Raw genomic sequence first — 19194 nt, forward strand, 5'->3', positions numbered from 1 at the left:
TTCAAAGGCTGCATCCTCTGAAGGCCACTTCGAAGGTTGTGATGGTCGGACTGATGCAGAAAAACAGTGCACAGCAATGAAGGGGTGACACTCTAAAATATCAAGAGTGCAAAACAGACTCACTCTTTGAGAATGTCTAAATTTATAGCCTGTCCAAATCCACAACTCAAAAAAAATACAAATGTATTTCTAAAAACAGCTACTAGAGCATTTATAAACCTTTTATATAGAGTTATATAGGAATCTAGTGGCTAAACAATTGAATTGCAGAAGTTTTTCTTTTTTTACTCCAACCAGACGGTACTAATCTGACTTCAAAAATTGGATTTTAAAGACATTATATATATTTTAACATTAAATACTGCCATAATTGAAAAGTAATTGATAATTGAAAAGTTTTTTTTTTTTTGATGGGAAAACTTGATCATAATTATTGCATAAATATTAATTAGTACCATGAAATTCTCTCAAATTACAAAATAAAAAATATTATTGAACAAAAATATATTACATTGACTTTAGTGAAAAAACTCACTTTTGACCACGAACAACACAAGTGTGACTCCCAAATGAACAATACCAGAGGGTTAAAATCATGCTGAGCGCTCGTTGCCGCTGTTTTCAGTGCCGGCGACTCGTGCACAGAAGAGCGCTTCAATCTATTGCTAACTGTTGTGGAGACTATTCATTTCAGTGAAATCACAAAATAAAATCCACACAAATCATCACTAATGAACACATTTGGTTTTAATGAGGAAAAAAAACTATACAACGGAGACTGTTGAGTTATCTGCTTTTGCTAAAAAAAACCTTTTAATATATATATATATAAACATACTTTCAATGAACTTTAATTTTGTGTTACCTGCATTTTATTTTTTTAGTTATTATTACTTAATCAAAACAACCCAACTACAGTTTGATTTATATTAGTTTGTAATGCACAATAAAAAACATGATTTATGAAAACTTACAAAAACTGTGTTCCGTTTTTGCAAATCAAATTTTCATGTATAGGTATAAAAACAAAAATGCTCATATGTTTAAAGCTGTTGATTCTAAAACTTATTTGTATTGCATATTATCTTTACATATTTAAATTAATTTAAAATAAATGCTTACCGATTATTAAACTAAACTAGTTTGTGTAATGGATAAATGGTATAATAATAATATAAATCATATATAATAATTCTAATAAATAATAAAGCCAGACAATTTTATCTTAAAAATGTTTTACTATGTAGTGGCCTTTAATTTGGAGCAAGAGAAATTGAGGGAGTGTTTTGTGCCAGAGATGCATCACTTTGCTTTAAGCTAATTGGTCAAATTTTGGTTTCAGGTCTTTAAACCAGAACATTACCTGCCCTGGAGCAGGTTAGCTGTGTAGCATAAAACACCGCTAAAAGCCAAACCACTTTCATGGTACCTAAAACCCAGAGTTGGCACAAATTAAACTGAGCCTTACCTGGCTAGCCAGCTAAACCGGCTTCATGCTCCAGACCCCAGGTGTGAGCGAATCACATCTGACACATATAACACTGATAACAGCAGTCATTGAGAGAGAATACCGGCCTCTGCTGGACACTTTTGGACATGACTGCTTCTCATCTACATATGTAACGCAAACTGAAACATATTATTGGCATATTTATAATGTGTACATTAATGTTTCTCTGTTTCTCTGCCCTACTTTATCAAATCGTCTGCAGCTGCGGTTTCAGTGTGAAGCACCAAATCCACTGAAGAGGCCAGATAATATCAGGACGGCTGTGAAGAATGAAGAGAAATACTCTTCAAAGTTGCCGTGTGATTATGGTGGCCAAAATGATTAGAACACTAGTATTTTCACCAACTAAAAATGTTTTGAAGTCAGTTATTTCTATCTTTTGCTGTAGTGTGTCAGTGGGAAATCTCCTCCATCTCTTCAGACTGGGAGACACATCAGACCTCCTTGCGACAGTATGTATGGATAATAATAATTTTTTTTTTATATAGCGCTTCTCTAAGCAGTCAAAGAGCTTTACATTGTGAGGGGGATCTCCTCATCCACCACCAGTGTGCAGCATCCACCTGGATGATGCGACGGCAGCCATATTGTGCCAGAACGCCCACCATACACCAGCTTACTGGTGGAGAGGAGACAGTGATGAAGCCAATCAGCAGATATGGTTATTGTTAGGAGGCCATGATGGTCAGAGGCAATGGGCAAATCTGGCCAGGATGCCGAGGTCACACCTCTACTCTTTTCAAAAGGCATCCTGGGATTTTTAATGACCACAGAGAGTCAAGACCTCAGTTTAACATCTCATCTGAAGGATGTTGACAATATAGTGTCCCATTAAAACCAAGTAAGTGTTACCATAAGAATAGAAAAGAATATCTGTAAACATCTGTAAATTGATCAGCATTTTACCTGAAAACTCTTCACAAATGTTGTTAAAGAATCACGCTTTTGTAAGTCTGCTGAAATCTCTTCTTCATGAGCTGACAGCAACATCCGTCCCAATACAAACAGACACACATGAACCAGCACTGAATACAGGAGGAGCTCTGACATCACTGTAGTTCAGAGAGAGACTCAGAGAAAGTGAAACTGAAACTTGATCAGCAACAATATGGACGCCTGAAACGATCAAACTCTATAAACAACAGAATATTTAGCTGTTTAAAGGCACTTGTGGACACATCTGATACTCACAGGTAAGTGATAGAAATATAAGATAAATTGTCCTGAACAGGTTTCTGATGGCAGTGGTCTGGTTTAGTAGGGTTTATGTCAGACTGGAATAAGTTGAACAGAAGCAGGTTTAAGCATCAAATACTCAGCTGCTTTAGGTGTTTACTGCACTGAAATGAATTGTATTAAAAAGTATTTTATTTGATTGGTTGTAAAACAAAGTTTGGTGTTTCTGTCATTTTGTCACACGACATAAAATCAAACAGGAAAGAAACAGGAAGTAAATGACCTGCAGACAAACTGAACACAAACCTGCTTCATTGCAGCCGAAAATCACCTTTACACTAAACAATATGAGAATGACTCTTATAATATAACATATAAAATATAATATATAACATATTTTGTGGAGAGATTTACCTAATTTTTGTTAAGGAGACATATGTTTATTGGAAAATATATCACTTGTTCTTTGTACTGTCTTTAATCGAAACAGCAGGTCATAGTTCAGATTGTTCAGTGAGTTTATATTTCATTGTTATTATTTTAAATCAGTGGGTTTTTACAAATATTTAACCAATGATACGCATTAAAAAGAGCTTGTCAGTAAAACTTCGTAACGCCATTGCATCCTCAAGCTCTCAGTGAAGCTTCACCCCTCCTTCATTCAGATTAACACACCACACACAGCCTGGAGGAGACAGACCTCTGCTTTTTCACAATGCTAGTGTAAATAACTGATGTTTGAACACTGTGTCTGTAAAGGTTAATGTTTTTGTGTGTTTGAAGAGCGGAGAATAAGTAGGATATTTGCTGTTTAGTTGTAGCCATATACTTTTGTACGTTTTAAATATCCTGTGCATATAGCGCTTCATCGTTTATATCATTAGATTTTGACCAAGTGTATCAAACAACAAGAAAAACTAAGCGCCCATATAGCTACAATAAACGTTATATAACCTGTAAAAGTTGATGAAATGTATAATGCCATGCACTTGCTCAGATACAGCTGTTCTGTTGACAGACAAAACGAAGATCTCTGTCATTCGCTGGTTGCTTGAATTCATTATTTTAATCAATAATTGAACTAAAAAATGCAAAATTGTTTTAATTGGATATTTTTTAATCCTCCATTAGTTCACTGTCTGAGGAGATTCAGTGCTCGATATGTCTGGAGGTGTTCACTGATCCAGTCACGACTCCATGTGGACACAACTTCTGCAAGATCTGTCTGAATAAGTGCTGGAACAACAGCCAGACCTGCAGCTGTCCATACTGTAAAGAAACATTCAAGCAAAGACCTGATCTCAAGATTAATACCACACTCCGAGAGCTCATAGATCACTATAAGAAGAAAAGTCCTGAGAAAACAGCTGAAGTTCTGTGTGACGTCTGTGAGGAAAGAAAGCAGAAAGCCCTGAAGTCGTGTCTGGTGTGTCAGAGCTCTTACTGTGAAACTCATCTGGAGCCTCATTTGAGAGTGACAGGTTTGAAGAAACACAAACTGATGGATCCTGTGAGTAATCTGGAGGACTATATATGTCAGAAACATGAGAGACCTCTGGATCTGTTCTGTAGAGATGATCAGACGTGTGTGTGTTCGATCTGCTCTGTGACAGACCACAAGAACCACAACATTGTTCCCATAGAAGAGGAGAGTGAAGAGAAGAAGGTAGAAGTTGCTAAAAACTATTATTGCATGTTGTAAGTTTCCTCAGAAGACAAATCTGTTATGATAAATGTGTCTGTGTTGTTCTCTCTATAGACTGAAGTGATGAAGACACAGAAAGACGTGATCCAGGACAGAATCAAGAAGATTCAAGACATCAAACACTCAGCAGAAGTCAGAAACGTGAGTTTAAAATGATTTAAATGTGTCTAAATATTCATTATACATAATTTAGTTGTGTCTCTCCAATAGTCCTGTTATACAGTCCAACAGCACTGGATTTTTCGCTATTTGTGTCACACCGTCAGTAGGTGGCGACAAAGGCCGCATTTACACTGCATAGTTCAAGTGACCCAATTCCGATTTTGTCCTCCCGTGTGGCACAGATCAGATATATGGCCCACGACCGTGTAAGCAGGAAAAACTCTCATGGATTCTGATATTCTCCGATCGGTTTCAGGCCTCATTCATATGTGGAAATAAATCAGATATGAATCGGATACGTGCATTTGCGCCTGCCGTGTAAGCGGTCAGATCGGATATTCCCCTGTAAATGCGACTCCTACGTCTTTGAAAAGTGAGTTTTTTTAAACATTTCACGGTACAGACATACCTGTATGATGTGACATGCTTAACAATATCTACCACCTGAGTATTACTCCACTGGCAAGCTTTCAGCGGAGCTGCGTACATCACTGTCCTGAAGAATTTGTATAGGCTATATTATTATTTTGATGTATAGATGTAACTATTGCATTAAAAACGTTTCTATATGAATTCCATGTCAATAAATTAAACTCAACGTAGCCTACTATTCCTACTATCAAGGCAGTGTACATGCAGCCTTTATGAGCGAGTCATTTTTTTTTATTCATAAACTCAAATGATTCATTCAAAAACACTGATTCATTAAGGAATGACTCATCACTACAGTGTGTTGCCATAATAAAATATCACTCCAGTTAAAAGTATTAGCACTCATTTTCAATTTTATTTGAGTAAAAGTAGGCTACAGATAACCTAATAAAATATTACTCCAGTAGAAGTATTAGTACTCATTTTCAGTTAATTAATTAATTTTTAATGGTAGACTTGCTGAAGATGAATTAAATGATATATATATTATTATATATAGGCTATATCAGTGGGGAACCGTCAAGGTTTTCCCTTGAAAAAAACAATATTTACAATTGCTAAATAAATTATTTAAAATGATAAATTTTTATTATTTTAATAAAAAGTCATAATTTCTGATTTTATTTAATCAATTCATAATTTGATGAAACATCGTCTAAATAAATTAAATACAATTTCTGTGGAAATAAACTCTTCAAATCTGCCTATTTCAGTGAATAATATAATATAATATAATATAATATAATATAATATAATATAATATAATATAATATAATATAATATAATATAATATAATATAATATAATATAATATAATAATATAATTAATATAATATATCCGCCTAACGTTAGCGGCTCTGTGATTGGTGGCCCAGCTGTGAAAATACAGAGGGCCAATGGGAGCGTAATTTCAATTGACAGAAAAACTGACCAATCATATCTTCCCTTTAAATGGGCGGGCCTTGTTATCACCAACTTTATAACAAGTTCCGCCCGCTGTGAGATCTCTGGAGAAATTTATGCCGATAAACTAACTAGCGATTCGCGTCACGATGGAAGCCGGAAATAACGTAAGTGAGGACATTTACTGTGCGGCTGTGTCAATAATAATATTGTTTATTATAGGCCTAAATCATGCTTGTTTGTCATGAAATATATATGGCTAATTTGTTTGCTGTGAGCGCTGTGATGATGTGCTGGCTTAACTTGATGTGCACAGACCGACTGTGTGATGATGCATTTGTAATGAGGTTTTTCATTTGACTTAAATGTAGCTATGTTTTATTTTGGTGATCTCTACGGTGACCGCGAGGGGACGTCTTCGGTTCACTTACGGTAGTTTTGTCGTGGCCACGATATATTAACTCGAGGTAACGACATCCTTCTGTTGAGGGAACGGGATATGTTTCTCGTGGCCACGAGTTTAATGCGTAAACAAACCTGCGTGACCATAGCAACCCGGGATTAGCCGGAATTATTTTATTCTGAATTAAGAAATTACTGTACTAATTATTATATAAATTATTACGTTAGCTATTAAATTACTATATTAACCATAGGCTTAGGCTACCGGAGTGTGGGCTATTGCATGAGATGTAGACAGCATTCAAATTAAGTTTATCATGAATAAATGTTACATAAAGTACATAAAATAAAATTAAACCTACAAGAAAACCTTTTCATCCATCCCAGTCTTGCTGTATCCATTAACTGATCGTCTTTTTCCGTAATATTTGTTTATTATTATTACCCTATTATTATTTTTATATTTTCCCTTCATTTCGATCTCTTTACTTAACGTTCTGACTAGTTTTGTAAATAATAGCCTACTGTAAATGCTCGACATGCCCATACATTTTTGATTATGCTGACTGAATTTATAGCCTACTGGAAGTGGAAGTTATTTTGGCGAATTGATAATTATAAACATTATAGTGTTTCATTGAGGAATGAATAATTCACGTATTTTCAGTTGTAAATGAAAACACAACAAGCTCATTTATCATCACACACGGGCATAAATACAATCAAAGTATTGGCATAATTGTCAGGCGTTTACTGTATTTGCAAAATATATGATGGCAAATATAATTATACAGAATGTATAGAACGTAAAAAATATAGCCCTAACGAGTTATAATAATAATAATAATAATAATAATAATATACAGATATTAAATTAAATGTTTAATGTTAATTAAAAAATGTTTTATCCATCTCTGATAATGAAAGACACTAAGTACCACATGAAGTGCTTCTTATTCTTACCCAAAAATACAGAGTTCAAACTGAACACAATCTTGCTACTCAAGCTGTGTATGAACATTTTTATATATATTTATTTGCTTCTTTTCCATTTTGCATTGACTTGTACTTAATTATTGAACGTAAAAGTACATTTAAGATTAAAAAAAAAAAATACTTTTCATACTTAAGTACAATAAATAACACATACTTTAAGACTTTTACTCAAGTAATATTCTAAATGGTGACTTCAATTTCAATTCAGTCATTTTCTGATAAGATATCTGTGCTTTTACTTGAGGATGGCTTTCAGGTACTTTATACACCACTGCCGTACACGTGTTTGAATATTAAAAACGTGGTGGGGCACAGCACTGCACTTCTCGTCCGGTGTGTGACCGCCTTAAGACTGGATTGGGAATTACCAATGACTAATTTTAGAAGATGACACCGTAAACTAGGCTGGTAGTTTTTTTTTTTTTTTTTTTTTTTTTTTTGTCCCCCCGATGAGGGTAGAGGAAGAGGGCCTAGGTTCAAGAGTCACTGTGTATGTGTGTGTGTGTGTGTGTGTATATATATATCTCAAATAGTGCTGTCAATCGATTAAAAAAAAAAAAAAAGGAATTAATCCTATTCTTTCTGAAATGAATCCCACCTAACATTAAAGATTTTAAATATTATTTTATATTGCAATAATTTTACATTCAATCTGCAAATTAATGTAGAAACAACATAAATACAGTATATTTGTTTAATTGCATCTTTTTTTTTATGACTGAAGGCCAGTATCACTGATACCAATTAATGATTTCCCTATTAAAATAAAAAGTCCCCTAATATTTAACCATTAACTATAGTCATTCAACATGTAAGGGATAATCAACGGCTAGCTGTGCATTAAATGATTTGAATGCACGACGTGGAGGTGGTTGCCTCCGCAAAGTGCATTCAAATCGTTTAATGCACAGCTAGCCGTTGATTATCCCTTTTATGCCATGGTCATTTGCCAGCATTCACATATTAAAGATGCTAATAATATTTGCGCTGCAATATTTGACTGGAACGATAAAAATGACGGTTATTTTCGTCTGTATTACTATTTAACTGTAACTGTATGTTACTATGGTTACCAATGTTTATAGGAAGCGCATTTAATATAGAACGTGATTAAACTGACCTGGAACTACTTGTGCAGGTCAACGAATTTAATCAACACCTGCCAGCCAATCAGAATCCAGTATTCAGACAGACCATGGCATAATACATTATAATTAAGAGCTATCAATTTATTCATTCATTAGACTTTAAAAATAACTTCTAATTTAAGTGAACTTAAAACAATCTTCACATAAACCTATTACAATAAATGTCATATTTACCTGTGCCCCTCAGTAGAAATATACAGAAATTGAATAAAGTTATCAAACACTAAATTCTAAACTAAATGCAGATGAATCCTTAAAACTATAAAAGTTATTGATTTCCTCTTTTTTTTTTTTTTTTTTTTCTGTTCTCGATGAACAGACATCACAGCAGCTGGTTATTAGGTTGTTTTGGCTGCTATTTCTTTAAGAGCTGTTGCTGCTAAACATATTTCCTCTCTACCTTTTCGGACCCATTTCAGTCTCTACTAATGAGCTGACGAGTTGAAATGGGTGTTCAATGAGGGAGACCGTGCTGGGCTGTTCCGGGACAGTTTGGAAAACCATTTCAGAGACCTGATCTTAAAGGTGCTGTATGTAGGATTGAACTAGGTATTGCAGTCCAAATTCAAAATATTGGAGACGTTTTTTTTTGACCTGGCCCCTCCTCCTCGGACTTGACGCACACGCAGGTTGCCAGATTAACGACACCAACAGGAACGAGCGCTCATGACGATGAATGAAATTAAATGCGCTGTGTTTTCCACCAACTGGCAACCCGGGGTGCCGAAATACAGTTGGGTAAACTGGCAGTGGGCGGGTTTCACAAACCATAACAAACACAGACATTCCGGGCCGGAACGCACATTTTCAAAGGAGAATAACTGACTGTAGAATTGTTTTTCAGATAAACAGGTATGTTAACTTAGCATGTTTCTAAAATATCTGCAAACATATTATGGTATTTTTATGCTTTAGTAGAGTCAACATCCTACATACAGCACCTTTAATGCGATTCAACATATGCATGCAGAGTTTTACGGCCATAGACTGTAAAAAAAGATGGAGGATGCGTCTCCGCTTGCTTCCACTATAGAAAAGTGAAGCCAAAGCATCTCAGTATGGCCTTGCCATCTTGAGAAAATGACGTCATTTGGAGCCCGAGTGTCGTGAGGTGGAGCCGTGGTATCAAACTCCAGCAGACCCAATCAACCATAACGATACGCCCCATTTTTATAGCATCAAATTACTAGTTAAAATGAAACTTATCACAAAAACGAACAATTGAACATAAACCAGTGTGATAACAACTACCTTAAATGACCAAAACCATATCTCGGAAAATTGTATTGGAAGTGTAATTAATTTTTTTATTTTAACTCTAGTCCCATTCGTTTACATGGAGAGGGCGGGGTTTATGACCTGTACTGCAGCCAGCCTCCAGGGGGCGATCAAAGAGCCCACAGCTTCACTTTTCAGGACGTGTGAGGCACACGCGTTTACGGCAGCTTCCAAGTGTGCTGCACAAGTCCTGAAAAGTGAAGCCAAAGTGTCTTGATTGCCCCCAGGTGGCTGGCTGCAGTATAGGTCGTAAACCCCGCCCTCTCCATGTAATCTCATGGGACGTATAATAATCAAATTACACTTCAAATAAATTTTTCCCAAGGTTGTTTCCTTCATTTGTAGTTTTTATCATGCTGATGTATGTTCAAGTGTTTGTTTTTCTAAAAGGTTTGCCTTTAGGCAGTTATTTGATGCTATAAAAACGGGGCGTGGTGTCATGATTGGGTCTGTGGGAGTTTGGGTGGGACTTTGATACCGCGGCTCCACCTCACGACACTACAGCGCAGACTTCGGCTCCAAACGAATCTCTACTGCGCAGACTCTGGCTCCAAATGACGTCATTTACAGCGGCCATACTGAGATGATTTGGCTTCACTTTTCTACAGTGGAAGGAAGTGGAGACGTGTTGTCCATCTTTTTTTTTTTTTTTTTACTATGGGCAGCTTTAATCGCCTTTTTGCTAACTTCGTGCCTTAACTTTCCATGACATTGCATGCTGCTCGCAGTTTATTTTGCGCTATATGAAAAGATACAGGTTACAGTGTGCACTGGCGCCTTTGTGCGTGCAATTGAAGAGCACGTGCTCCGAGCACAGCACCGCTTCTGCGCTCGTTTGACTCGCACTGAAGTGAAGTTGGAAATGTCTCTGGTTTGATGTTATCTTGAAGACGTTCTGCGACTGAATAAATGCACGTCTTGTCAAGAATAAAAGAGACAGAAGTAGCAGTTATGAGTGGGGTGGCCAACCCTTGGCCCCGCCTCTGCGTTAACGACATTAAATAATTTTAAAGCGTTAAACTGAAAAAAATGTATCGCCTGCTTTAATTTTGACAGCACATATATGTATGTGTATGTATTTGTATTTGTTATAAGTATAATGCATATCTTTCTGTCTCACTAGCCGTCCGGTCTGAGCGGCCCTAGTCGTTCAGGTCAAGGTCAGTGTGGGAAGGAGCCGTGGAAGATGATGGCGAGCGTTTCCCTCACTGAAGACGTCCAGCTGAATAAAGGAGAGAAGGCCTGGAAACCATCAGAGAAGCGCAGCGTCCACGCAGGTGAGGACGAGCCTGAGTTCTTGAAGACGCAGGAGCTGTTCAGACGCGTGAGCAGCGTGTTGAACAAACTGACGCCGCAGACGTTCCAGTCGCTGATGAAGCAGGTGACAGAACTGACCATCGACACAGAGGAGCGCCTGAAAGGAGTGGTCGAGCTCATCTTCGAGAAGGCCATTTCTGAGCCCAACTCCTCTGTCGTCTACGCCAACATGTGCCGCTGCCTCATGGGGGTGAGTGTGAGCCAAATACTGTCAGCGCAAAAGCAGCTCCTGCAGCGTCTAGTTTGTTTTATCATCTGTCTCTCATCGCAGCTGAATGTTCCCACCACGGATAAACCTGGAGTGACGTTCAATTTCAGGAAGCTGCTGCTGAATCGTTGTCAGAAAGAGTTTGAGAAGGACAAAAATGATGAAACATTTGAGAAGCAGAAGGAGCTGGATGCTGCCACAGGGGTTTGAACAACACACACACACACACACACACACACACACACACCTGCGCGGACTGATATGTAGGGGTTGTGGCAGGGCAGTCTTTTTGCAATTTTTCTGATTTAAAGGGGACCTATTATGCTACTTTTTACAAGATGTATCTCCAGAGTGTGTATGTGATGTTTTAGCTCAAAATACCCAACAGATAATTTTTTTTTTTTTTATAGCTTGTTAAAATTGCCACTTTTAGGGTATGAGCCAAAACGCGCTGAATTTGAGTATGTTGCTTTAAATGCAAATGAGCTGTTGCGCCCGGAGAAGAGGGCGGAGCTTCAAGAGCTCCAGCTCCGCATTAGCAGTGTTTTCTTTACAGAAAACACACTCTGTTGAAAAGTCAGTCATCTCATTGTACTGTGCATAATAAATTCGCGTTTATGAATTACACAGACAGGAGCACGGCGGGATAAAAATAACAACATAGCTGGTCTCATGCTATCAGAAACTTTACAAGTCCCACTCGTGATTATGAGTTCAACAAACTCAAGCGATCGACTCCCATTGCTTTCATATGCAACTTTTAACTACCACGTTCCTATTCACGATCATTCATGAAGGCAGCACCAGTGAAAACGGGCAGAGACGATGGTAGCTTTAGCATCATTAGCCTCACAGAGTGCCAAGAGGCTCTTTCAGAAGGGCAATTTGGAAAACAAACGCGTGATACTTTGCCTGGAGCTGACGTTCGCGCACGAAGTGTTGGTATTGATCCCTACACGTATTGGGGACTTTATCGAAAAAAAAATATATATTTTCCCAGGACATTTCCTTAGACAATGAAATTTAACCACAGTGTCCTCAGCGGCTCAGATGGAGAGAGTCTATGGAGATTCCTATGTTCGTTAGTGCGTCCCAAAACACAACACTTGAAATGCCTCTTTGATGCTGACATTGTATATCTCCAGCAGCTACAGCAAGTAATCCGTAATGACTGAGTCCGACTACTGCTTGTCACTCAGGGCTGTGTCTGTGCTTATAGGACAGCATCACAAATGGGTGGGTCTTTTTCCCCTCGGTGACGTGAACGGAGGGAGAATCTGAAACCGCTCGTTCTGAGAGACTGTTTGTGATTTTTTTTTTTTTTTTGATTTTTTTTTTTAATTTATTTATTAAGATTATAAAAAAAGGAGTGGGTGGATTTTTACTATTATAGGCTGGTTGTTTTCACACACTGCTGCCACACAACTGTGTTCAAACACCTTTTAATCATAAAAGTGATTTTTGCATAATAGGTCCCCTTTAAAATTGTGACTTTTTTTTTTTTTTTAAATTTTATTTTAAAAAAAATTCGACCTCCAGGTTTGCTGTGCTTGTTTGTTGGGTTGCACAATTTAGCCAACTATTCTGTGATTTATATATCAATATAACTGTTGTTATTATTACTTAATACAATAAATATTACTAATGTAATATTAAATAAATAAGAAAAATATAAAAATTTAAGAAAAAATGTAACTAATTTTTTTGTAAAAATTTATTTAACATTTTTATTTTATTTATATTTGTTTAATGGTCCAGGTTTTCTGTGCTTTTTGTGTGTATAATAAACTTATTATTATAAATGTATATAACAAAATAAGAAATATTACTTTTGTAAAATTTCCCTGTAAAATAAAACTTAATAATTGTTTGATTTTTTATTTTAAAATACATCTTATTTTATTTAATAAAAATATAAGTATTAATATTACACTTATTGTTGTTCTTGTTTAAAAAACAGAAAACTAAATAAATACTACTGTTGTAATATTACACTGTAATTTTTTTTTTTTACATTTTTACTGTAGTATTGATTTTTTTTTTTTTTTGATTAAGTCAGTATAACAATTGTTATAAGTATGAAACAAAAGAAATATTAATATTATAATGTTTCATTGTAAAAAAAAAAAATAACAAGAATTTAAGTTTTGTTTTTGTTTTTTTAAACAGTAAAATTACAATACTAAGATTTATTGCTGGCTTAATGTCTTAATTTTTTCAAATGTTAAATCGTGGGGGGAAAAAAGCCCTTCATTCTAACACATGCAGTGTATGCATTTAAAAAATCCGCAGCCTTTGTTTCATAATCAGCAACGTCAAAGCGCACGACATACTGTCACGTTTGATTGCGTTTTAAACATATTATGATTTGCAATTACGATTCATATCAAGAAGACTGTATGCAAATGTATATATTTATAGTTATATTTTTATTTATTTACATAGTACAAAGGCATTTAAGACTTCACTTCCTGTCTCTGCCCCTTCAGGAAGAGGAGAAGCAGAGGTTGAAGGAGGAGCCCGAGGACGCTAAAGACAAAGCCCAGCAACGGTCGCTAGGCAACATCAAGTTCATTGGGGAGCTGTTCAAGCTGAAGATGCTGACGGAGCCCATCATGCACGACTGCGTCGTCAAACTGCTGATGAAGCAGGACGAGGAGAGTCTGGAGCGTCTCTGCTGCCTGCTGTCCACCATCGGGAAAGATCTGGACCATGAGAAGGCCAAGGTGACACACACTTATTACATAACTTTTTTATATATATATATGTATATAAATATAAATAATTTTTTAATAAAAATAAAAACCACAGAAACGTACAACAAAATGTAAATTATAAAATATATAATGTTAATGATACGAAAATTAAAAATGGGAGAGTGAGGCAATAAAATAATTTTTATTCCATCTTTGGCAGTTGGATTTATAGTTTAACTATATATATTTTTAATATATTATTTAACATTTATTTCACTATATCATTTAAGACTCGTGCGAATATTCTGCTGTATTTTTTGTGTTTTCAGCCCCGAATGGATCAATATTTTATCAAGATGGAGAAAATTATTAAGGAGCAGAAAACCTCTCCCAGAATTTGCTTCATGCTGCAGGACTTGCTTGATTTACGACGGCTAAATCGTTAGAATAGACTCTTAAGTGTGTGATTTATTTACTAATCTTTTAATTAAAATGAAATCACTTGAAACTAAGGTCAAAGATTTTTTTTTTTTAATGTTTTTGAATGAAGTCTTTTCTGCTCACCAAGGCTGCATTTATTTGAGCAAAAATACAGTAAAAAAAAAATACTGAAACATTATTATAATTTAAAATAACTGTTTTCTTTGTGAATATCTGCTAAAATGTCATTTATTTCTGTGATGCGCAGCTGTATTTTCAGCATCATTACTGCAGTCTTCAGTGTCACATGATCTTCAGAAATCATTCTAATATGCTGATTTGCTGCTCAACAAACATTTCTGATTATCAATGTTGAAAACAGTTGTGCTGCACAATATTTTTGTGGAAACCATGATACTCTCAAAATAAATTAATACTTTTATTCAGCAAGGATGCATTAAATTAGTCAAAAGTGATAGACATTTATAACACTTAAAAATATTACTAATTCAAATAAATGTTGTTCTTTTGAACTTTCTATTCATCTGTGAATCCTGAAAAATAAAATGTATCACTGTTTCCACAAAAATATTGGGCAGCACAACTGTTTTCAACATTGATAATAATCAGAAATGTTTCTTGAGCAGCAAATCAGCATATTAGAATGATTTCTGAAGATCATGTGACACTGAAGACTGCAGTAATGATGCTGAAAATTTAGATTTGATTACAAAAATAAACTGTTATTAAACTAATAAAATTTCACAATTTTTACTGTTTTTTTTTTTTTTTTTTAATGTAATTATTCAAAAATTGACATCACATTTCAAAAGTAAAATAGGTTGCACACTGTTTAATGTCACATGTTTCCAGATAATAATGTATAGTGGGACTGTGGTTCTGAGGAATGGAGATGAATATAAAGCCTGTGATGATCCTTCTGTCTCTCTGTCTCTGAGAGTGAAGCCGCAGCGGGTCGGTGTGTTTGTGGATTATGAGGAGGGTCTGGTCTCCTTTTATGATGTGGAGTCCAGCTCTCATATCTACTCTTTCACTGAAAAACTCTATCCATATTTTAGCCCTTTTCTTACAGGGTTCCCCCGTTTCTTGAAAGTACTTGAATTTCAGACATATGGATTCAAGGCCTGGAAAGTACTTGAAAACAAAAATGGGTCCTTGAAAGTGCTTGAAATGAATTTAGTTTATGGTGCTATTTCAAAAATTGTCCTATATGTGCTGTCAAAGAGGGGTAGCGCAAAAAACAAATCTTAGCATGTGTTGATGTGCAGCCTAGTTTTCTTAAGTGGCTCCTGCTGAGTTTCTGACTATTACCACCCGCTCCTGCAACGTGTGTGTCCCGCTCCCGCAAACATTCTATATTGTATATAATTTTCGCGCTATTAATATGTGGGGTATTGAATTCCCTTTCGATTTCGCGATCTCACACACACTCTGTGTAAAGTGACCACATCTTTACAGTGCGTGAATGATTATTAGGCACGTTGATATTCTGATCATTTTTTTCCAAGAACATTTTACCAATTCCAAACCACATCGATCTTAACTACTATTCATTTTGTATTTAATCATTTGTAAGTGATATGTAATTGTCCATGAAGGCTGGAAGTGAAGAACTCCTTATATTAATGTGCAGAATTATTAGTCACGTTTTCTTTTACAGATAAAATGAGCCAAAAAAGAGATTTAACTGAAAAGTCAAAAAATTCAATCCCCAATGAGAAATATTCAAAACCAATGCAATACAGAAATTGTAACGTTAAGACATGACCATTGGTCAGCGACATGCTCATTGGGTCAGCGAGGTTAGACAAAAACAGGTGGAGAAGAAAAAACTCAAGGTAACTGCAAAATAATTAAGAATTAATGTGAAGAATTAGGTGTAAACCATCAAAACTTTAGTCTCCAGCGCCACCATTTTCCAGAACTGCAACCTTCCTGGAGTCTCCAGAAATACAAGGTGTCAGGTTCTCAGAGACTTTGCTTGGGTAAAAAATCCTAAAAAGGAGAACATACACTTAATAAGAATAACATGCTGAAGTGTTGTGAAATACATGAAGACTCATTTTTATAGACGGATAAGTTGAGAGTGACTCTTGAAGGACCAGCATCACATCCTCGTGTACCACTGTTTGAAGAATTTATCTTCCAGAATAGCAGTAAGTTTTAGGAGCTCATTTTTAGTCAATCTCTGCAAGACAGACCTTTCAGGACAGGAGATGGACTAAGAATGAACTCCCAGAAGTTACTGCGACATGGAGCTAAGGAGAAAATGTAGAACTTGAAAAATAAGAAAAACAGCTTAGTACAGTTTAAAAGCAAAAAAAAAAAAAAAAAATATTTTTTTTGCAGATTTGCACATGCACAAGGTTTAAAATGTTCGACATCTTTTTTAAAAATTGAAATTTTGAGCAGCTGCATGTTTGAGCACCTGCATTCCAAATTTATGAAAACTACACATTCAAAACATTACTCTGAAATTTTTAATGTAAATTAAGTGTAAGTAAAATGTTTAGATACTGGAAGGTCTTTCATGACACTACATATGCTGGTGTGTGAATTTGATAGGTGCTTGATATAAAATAAATGGTGCTTAAAAAAAGTCCTTGAAAGTCATTGAATCTGGTGTTCACGAAAGAGTGGGAACCCTGGTGGACACTCTCTATTCGTTTCAGTGAAATCACAAAATAAAATGCACACAAACCATCCCTGATGAACACATTTGGTTTTAATGAGGAAAAAAACTATACAACGGCAACTGTTGGAGTTATCTGCTTTTGCTAAAAAAACAAACTTTTAATATATATATATAAAACATACTTTCAATGAACCTTCATTTTGTAAGTTGCCTGTATTTTTTTTTTAGTTATTATTTTTGTGATTTTAATCAAAACAACCCAACTGCTGTTTGATTTATATTAGTTTGTAAAGCACAATAAAAAAAACATGATTTATGAAAACTTACAAAAACTGTGTTCTGTTTTTGCAAATAAACTCATGTATAGGTATAAAAACAAAAAAGCTCATATGTTTAAAGCTGTTGATTCTAAAACTTACATGTAGGCCTATTGCATATTATCTTTATATATTTAAAATAAATGCTTACCAATTATTAAACTAAACTGGCTTGTGTAATGAATTAGTGGTATAATAATAATATAAATCATATAGAATAATGCTAATAAATAAAGCCAGATGATTTTATCTTAATGTTTTACTATGTAGTGCCCTTTAATTTGGAGCAAGAGAAATTGAGGGAGTGTTTTGTGCCAGAGATGCATCACTTTGCTTTAAGCTAATTGGTCAATTTTGGTTTCAGATCTTTAAACGCAAAACTGAAATATAAAGAGCACTCAAAATTATTGGCATATTTATAATGTGTACATTAATGTTTCTGTGTCACTCTGCCCAACTTTATCAAACCGTCTACAGCTGCAGTTTCAGTGTGAAGCACCAAATCCACTGAAGAGGTCAGAGAATATCTGGACAGCTGTGAAGAATGAAGAGAAATACTCTTCAAAGTTGCCGTGTGATTATGGTGGCCAAAATGATTAGAACACTAGTATTTTCACCAACTAAAAATGGTTTTAAGTCAGTTATTTCTATTTTTTAATTAGTGTGTCTGTAGGAAATATCAGTTTACATTTCCAAACATTCATTGTTCCATTAATTGTAATAATCAGTGAGATTTTTGTCTGACAGCAGCCAGTGCTCCACACAGCGATCTGATCTGATCATCATCCAGTCTGTCTGTTGTAAGGATCCACCCGCCAGCACAAACAGCAGAATCCAGCGGCCTGGTCGAAGGTTTAATGCATGTTCGATCTTTTACTTGCGCCTCTGAATTTATCTGGATGTAGTTTCAATTTTAATCTAGATCCGTATTCAATCTGACTCCAATTCCAAGCGATCATTAAATTTAGACAATCTCTATAATTAAAAACTGATCACAGATATCGAATGTATATTAATTTAGATATTTGATCATTCTGGAAATCCCATACTTTCAATTATTCATTCATTAGGGACCTAGTGTCGCTTTGCAATTCACTCGGCCAACTGTGAACGCACGGCACAAACGCTTTCTCAGAGGATGCAGGGTGACTATAATACCTTTAAATAGGCTGCACCCTGCAAACACAAAATAAAAAGTGTATTTTTTCTATAATCACGAAAACTGTAACTTAAGTCAGTGACAGACAGAAATCAGAAGATCCCTAATGACGAGCCCTCGCTTCATTCATTGGTGCTTCAGTATGATCTGTCCTGGACGCAGATTTGTGGAAACACTAGACTACAACTCTAATCTACTGGAAAAAATGATTTCAGAAGAGATCAGAATAAATCAAATATAACAATTTATTATTAGTCAGGTAGAGTTGTATCATGCCAATTACATAATGAACATAATTAGAAGCCAATTTAGAAATAAGAAAATACATAACATCAGTTGTTCAAAGACGAATCTAAGAGTAAAAATGTATGGAGCATAAGAAATACACATCACACTACGGGCTGATCTGGCTACAGAATCGCAATGAGTGAAGCATAACTTTCAGGAAGCATAACGTTCTTCACGGCATCTCCAGACCGTAAAGAGAACGGGGCACTAATGGTGGATCTGCTGATTCTGGTGTTCACTGGCAAATGCTAGTCGAGCTGCACCATACTGGACTGTGAGCACAGATCCGTCTACAGGACATCACCCTCATGGACTCTGTTTCTGACAGTTTATGCACCCTTCTACAGCCCTGTCCAGATCTCCTTGTGTAGCGGCCTGTCTCCCAGTATCTCCTCCATCTCTTGAGACTGTGCTGGGAGACA

At 35.7% G+C, this 19194-nt stretch overlaps 2 protein-coding genes across 3 annotated transcripts in view; both read left to right on the forward strand.

Moving 5' to 3' along the window:
- The window catches only part of LOC131542181 (E3 ubiquitin-protein ligase TRIM39-like), a 189591-nt gene that overhangs the window by 7285 nt on the left and 163112 nt on the right, over positions 1 to 19194 (forward strand). The gene's annotated exons all lie outside the window — the stretch shown is intronic.
- Positions 1494 to 19194, forward strand: part of LOC131541934 (uncharacterized) — a 39233-nt gene continuing 21532 nt past the window's right edge. The window contains 9 exon segments of the mRNA XM_058777991.1: positions 1494 to 1619; positions 1713 to 1807; positions 2569 to 2703; positions 3818 to 4352; positions 4446 to 4532; positions 10835 to 11218; positions 11300 to 11440; positions 13726 to 13962; positions 14262 to 14373. Of these exon segments, the coding sequence (XP_058633974.1) occupies positions 1494 to 1619; positions 1713 to 1807; positions 2569 to 2703; positions 3818 to 4352; positions 4446 to 4532; positions 10835 to 11218; positions 11300 to 11440; positions 13726 to 13962; positions 14262 to 14373 (1852 nt within the window).

The sequence above is a fragment of the Onychostoma macrolepis genome, chromosome 06 (assembly GCF_012432095.1).
Source record: "Onychostoma macrolepis isolate SWU-2019 chromosome 06, ASM1243209v1, whole genome shotgun sequence".
NCBI classification, from domain to species: Eukaryota; Metazoa; Chordata; class Actinopteri; order Cypriniformes; family Cyprinidae; genus Onychostoma; species Onychostoma macrolepis.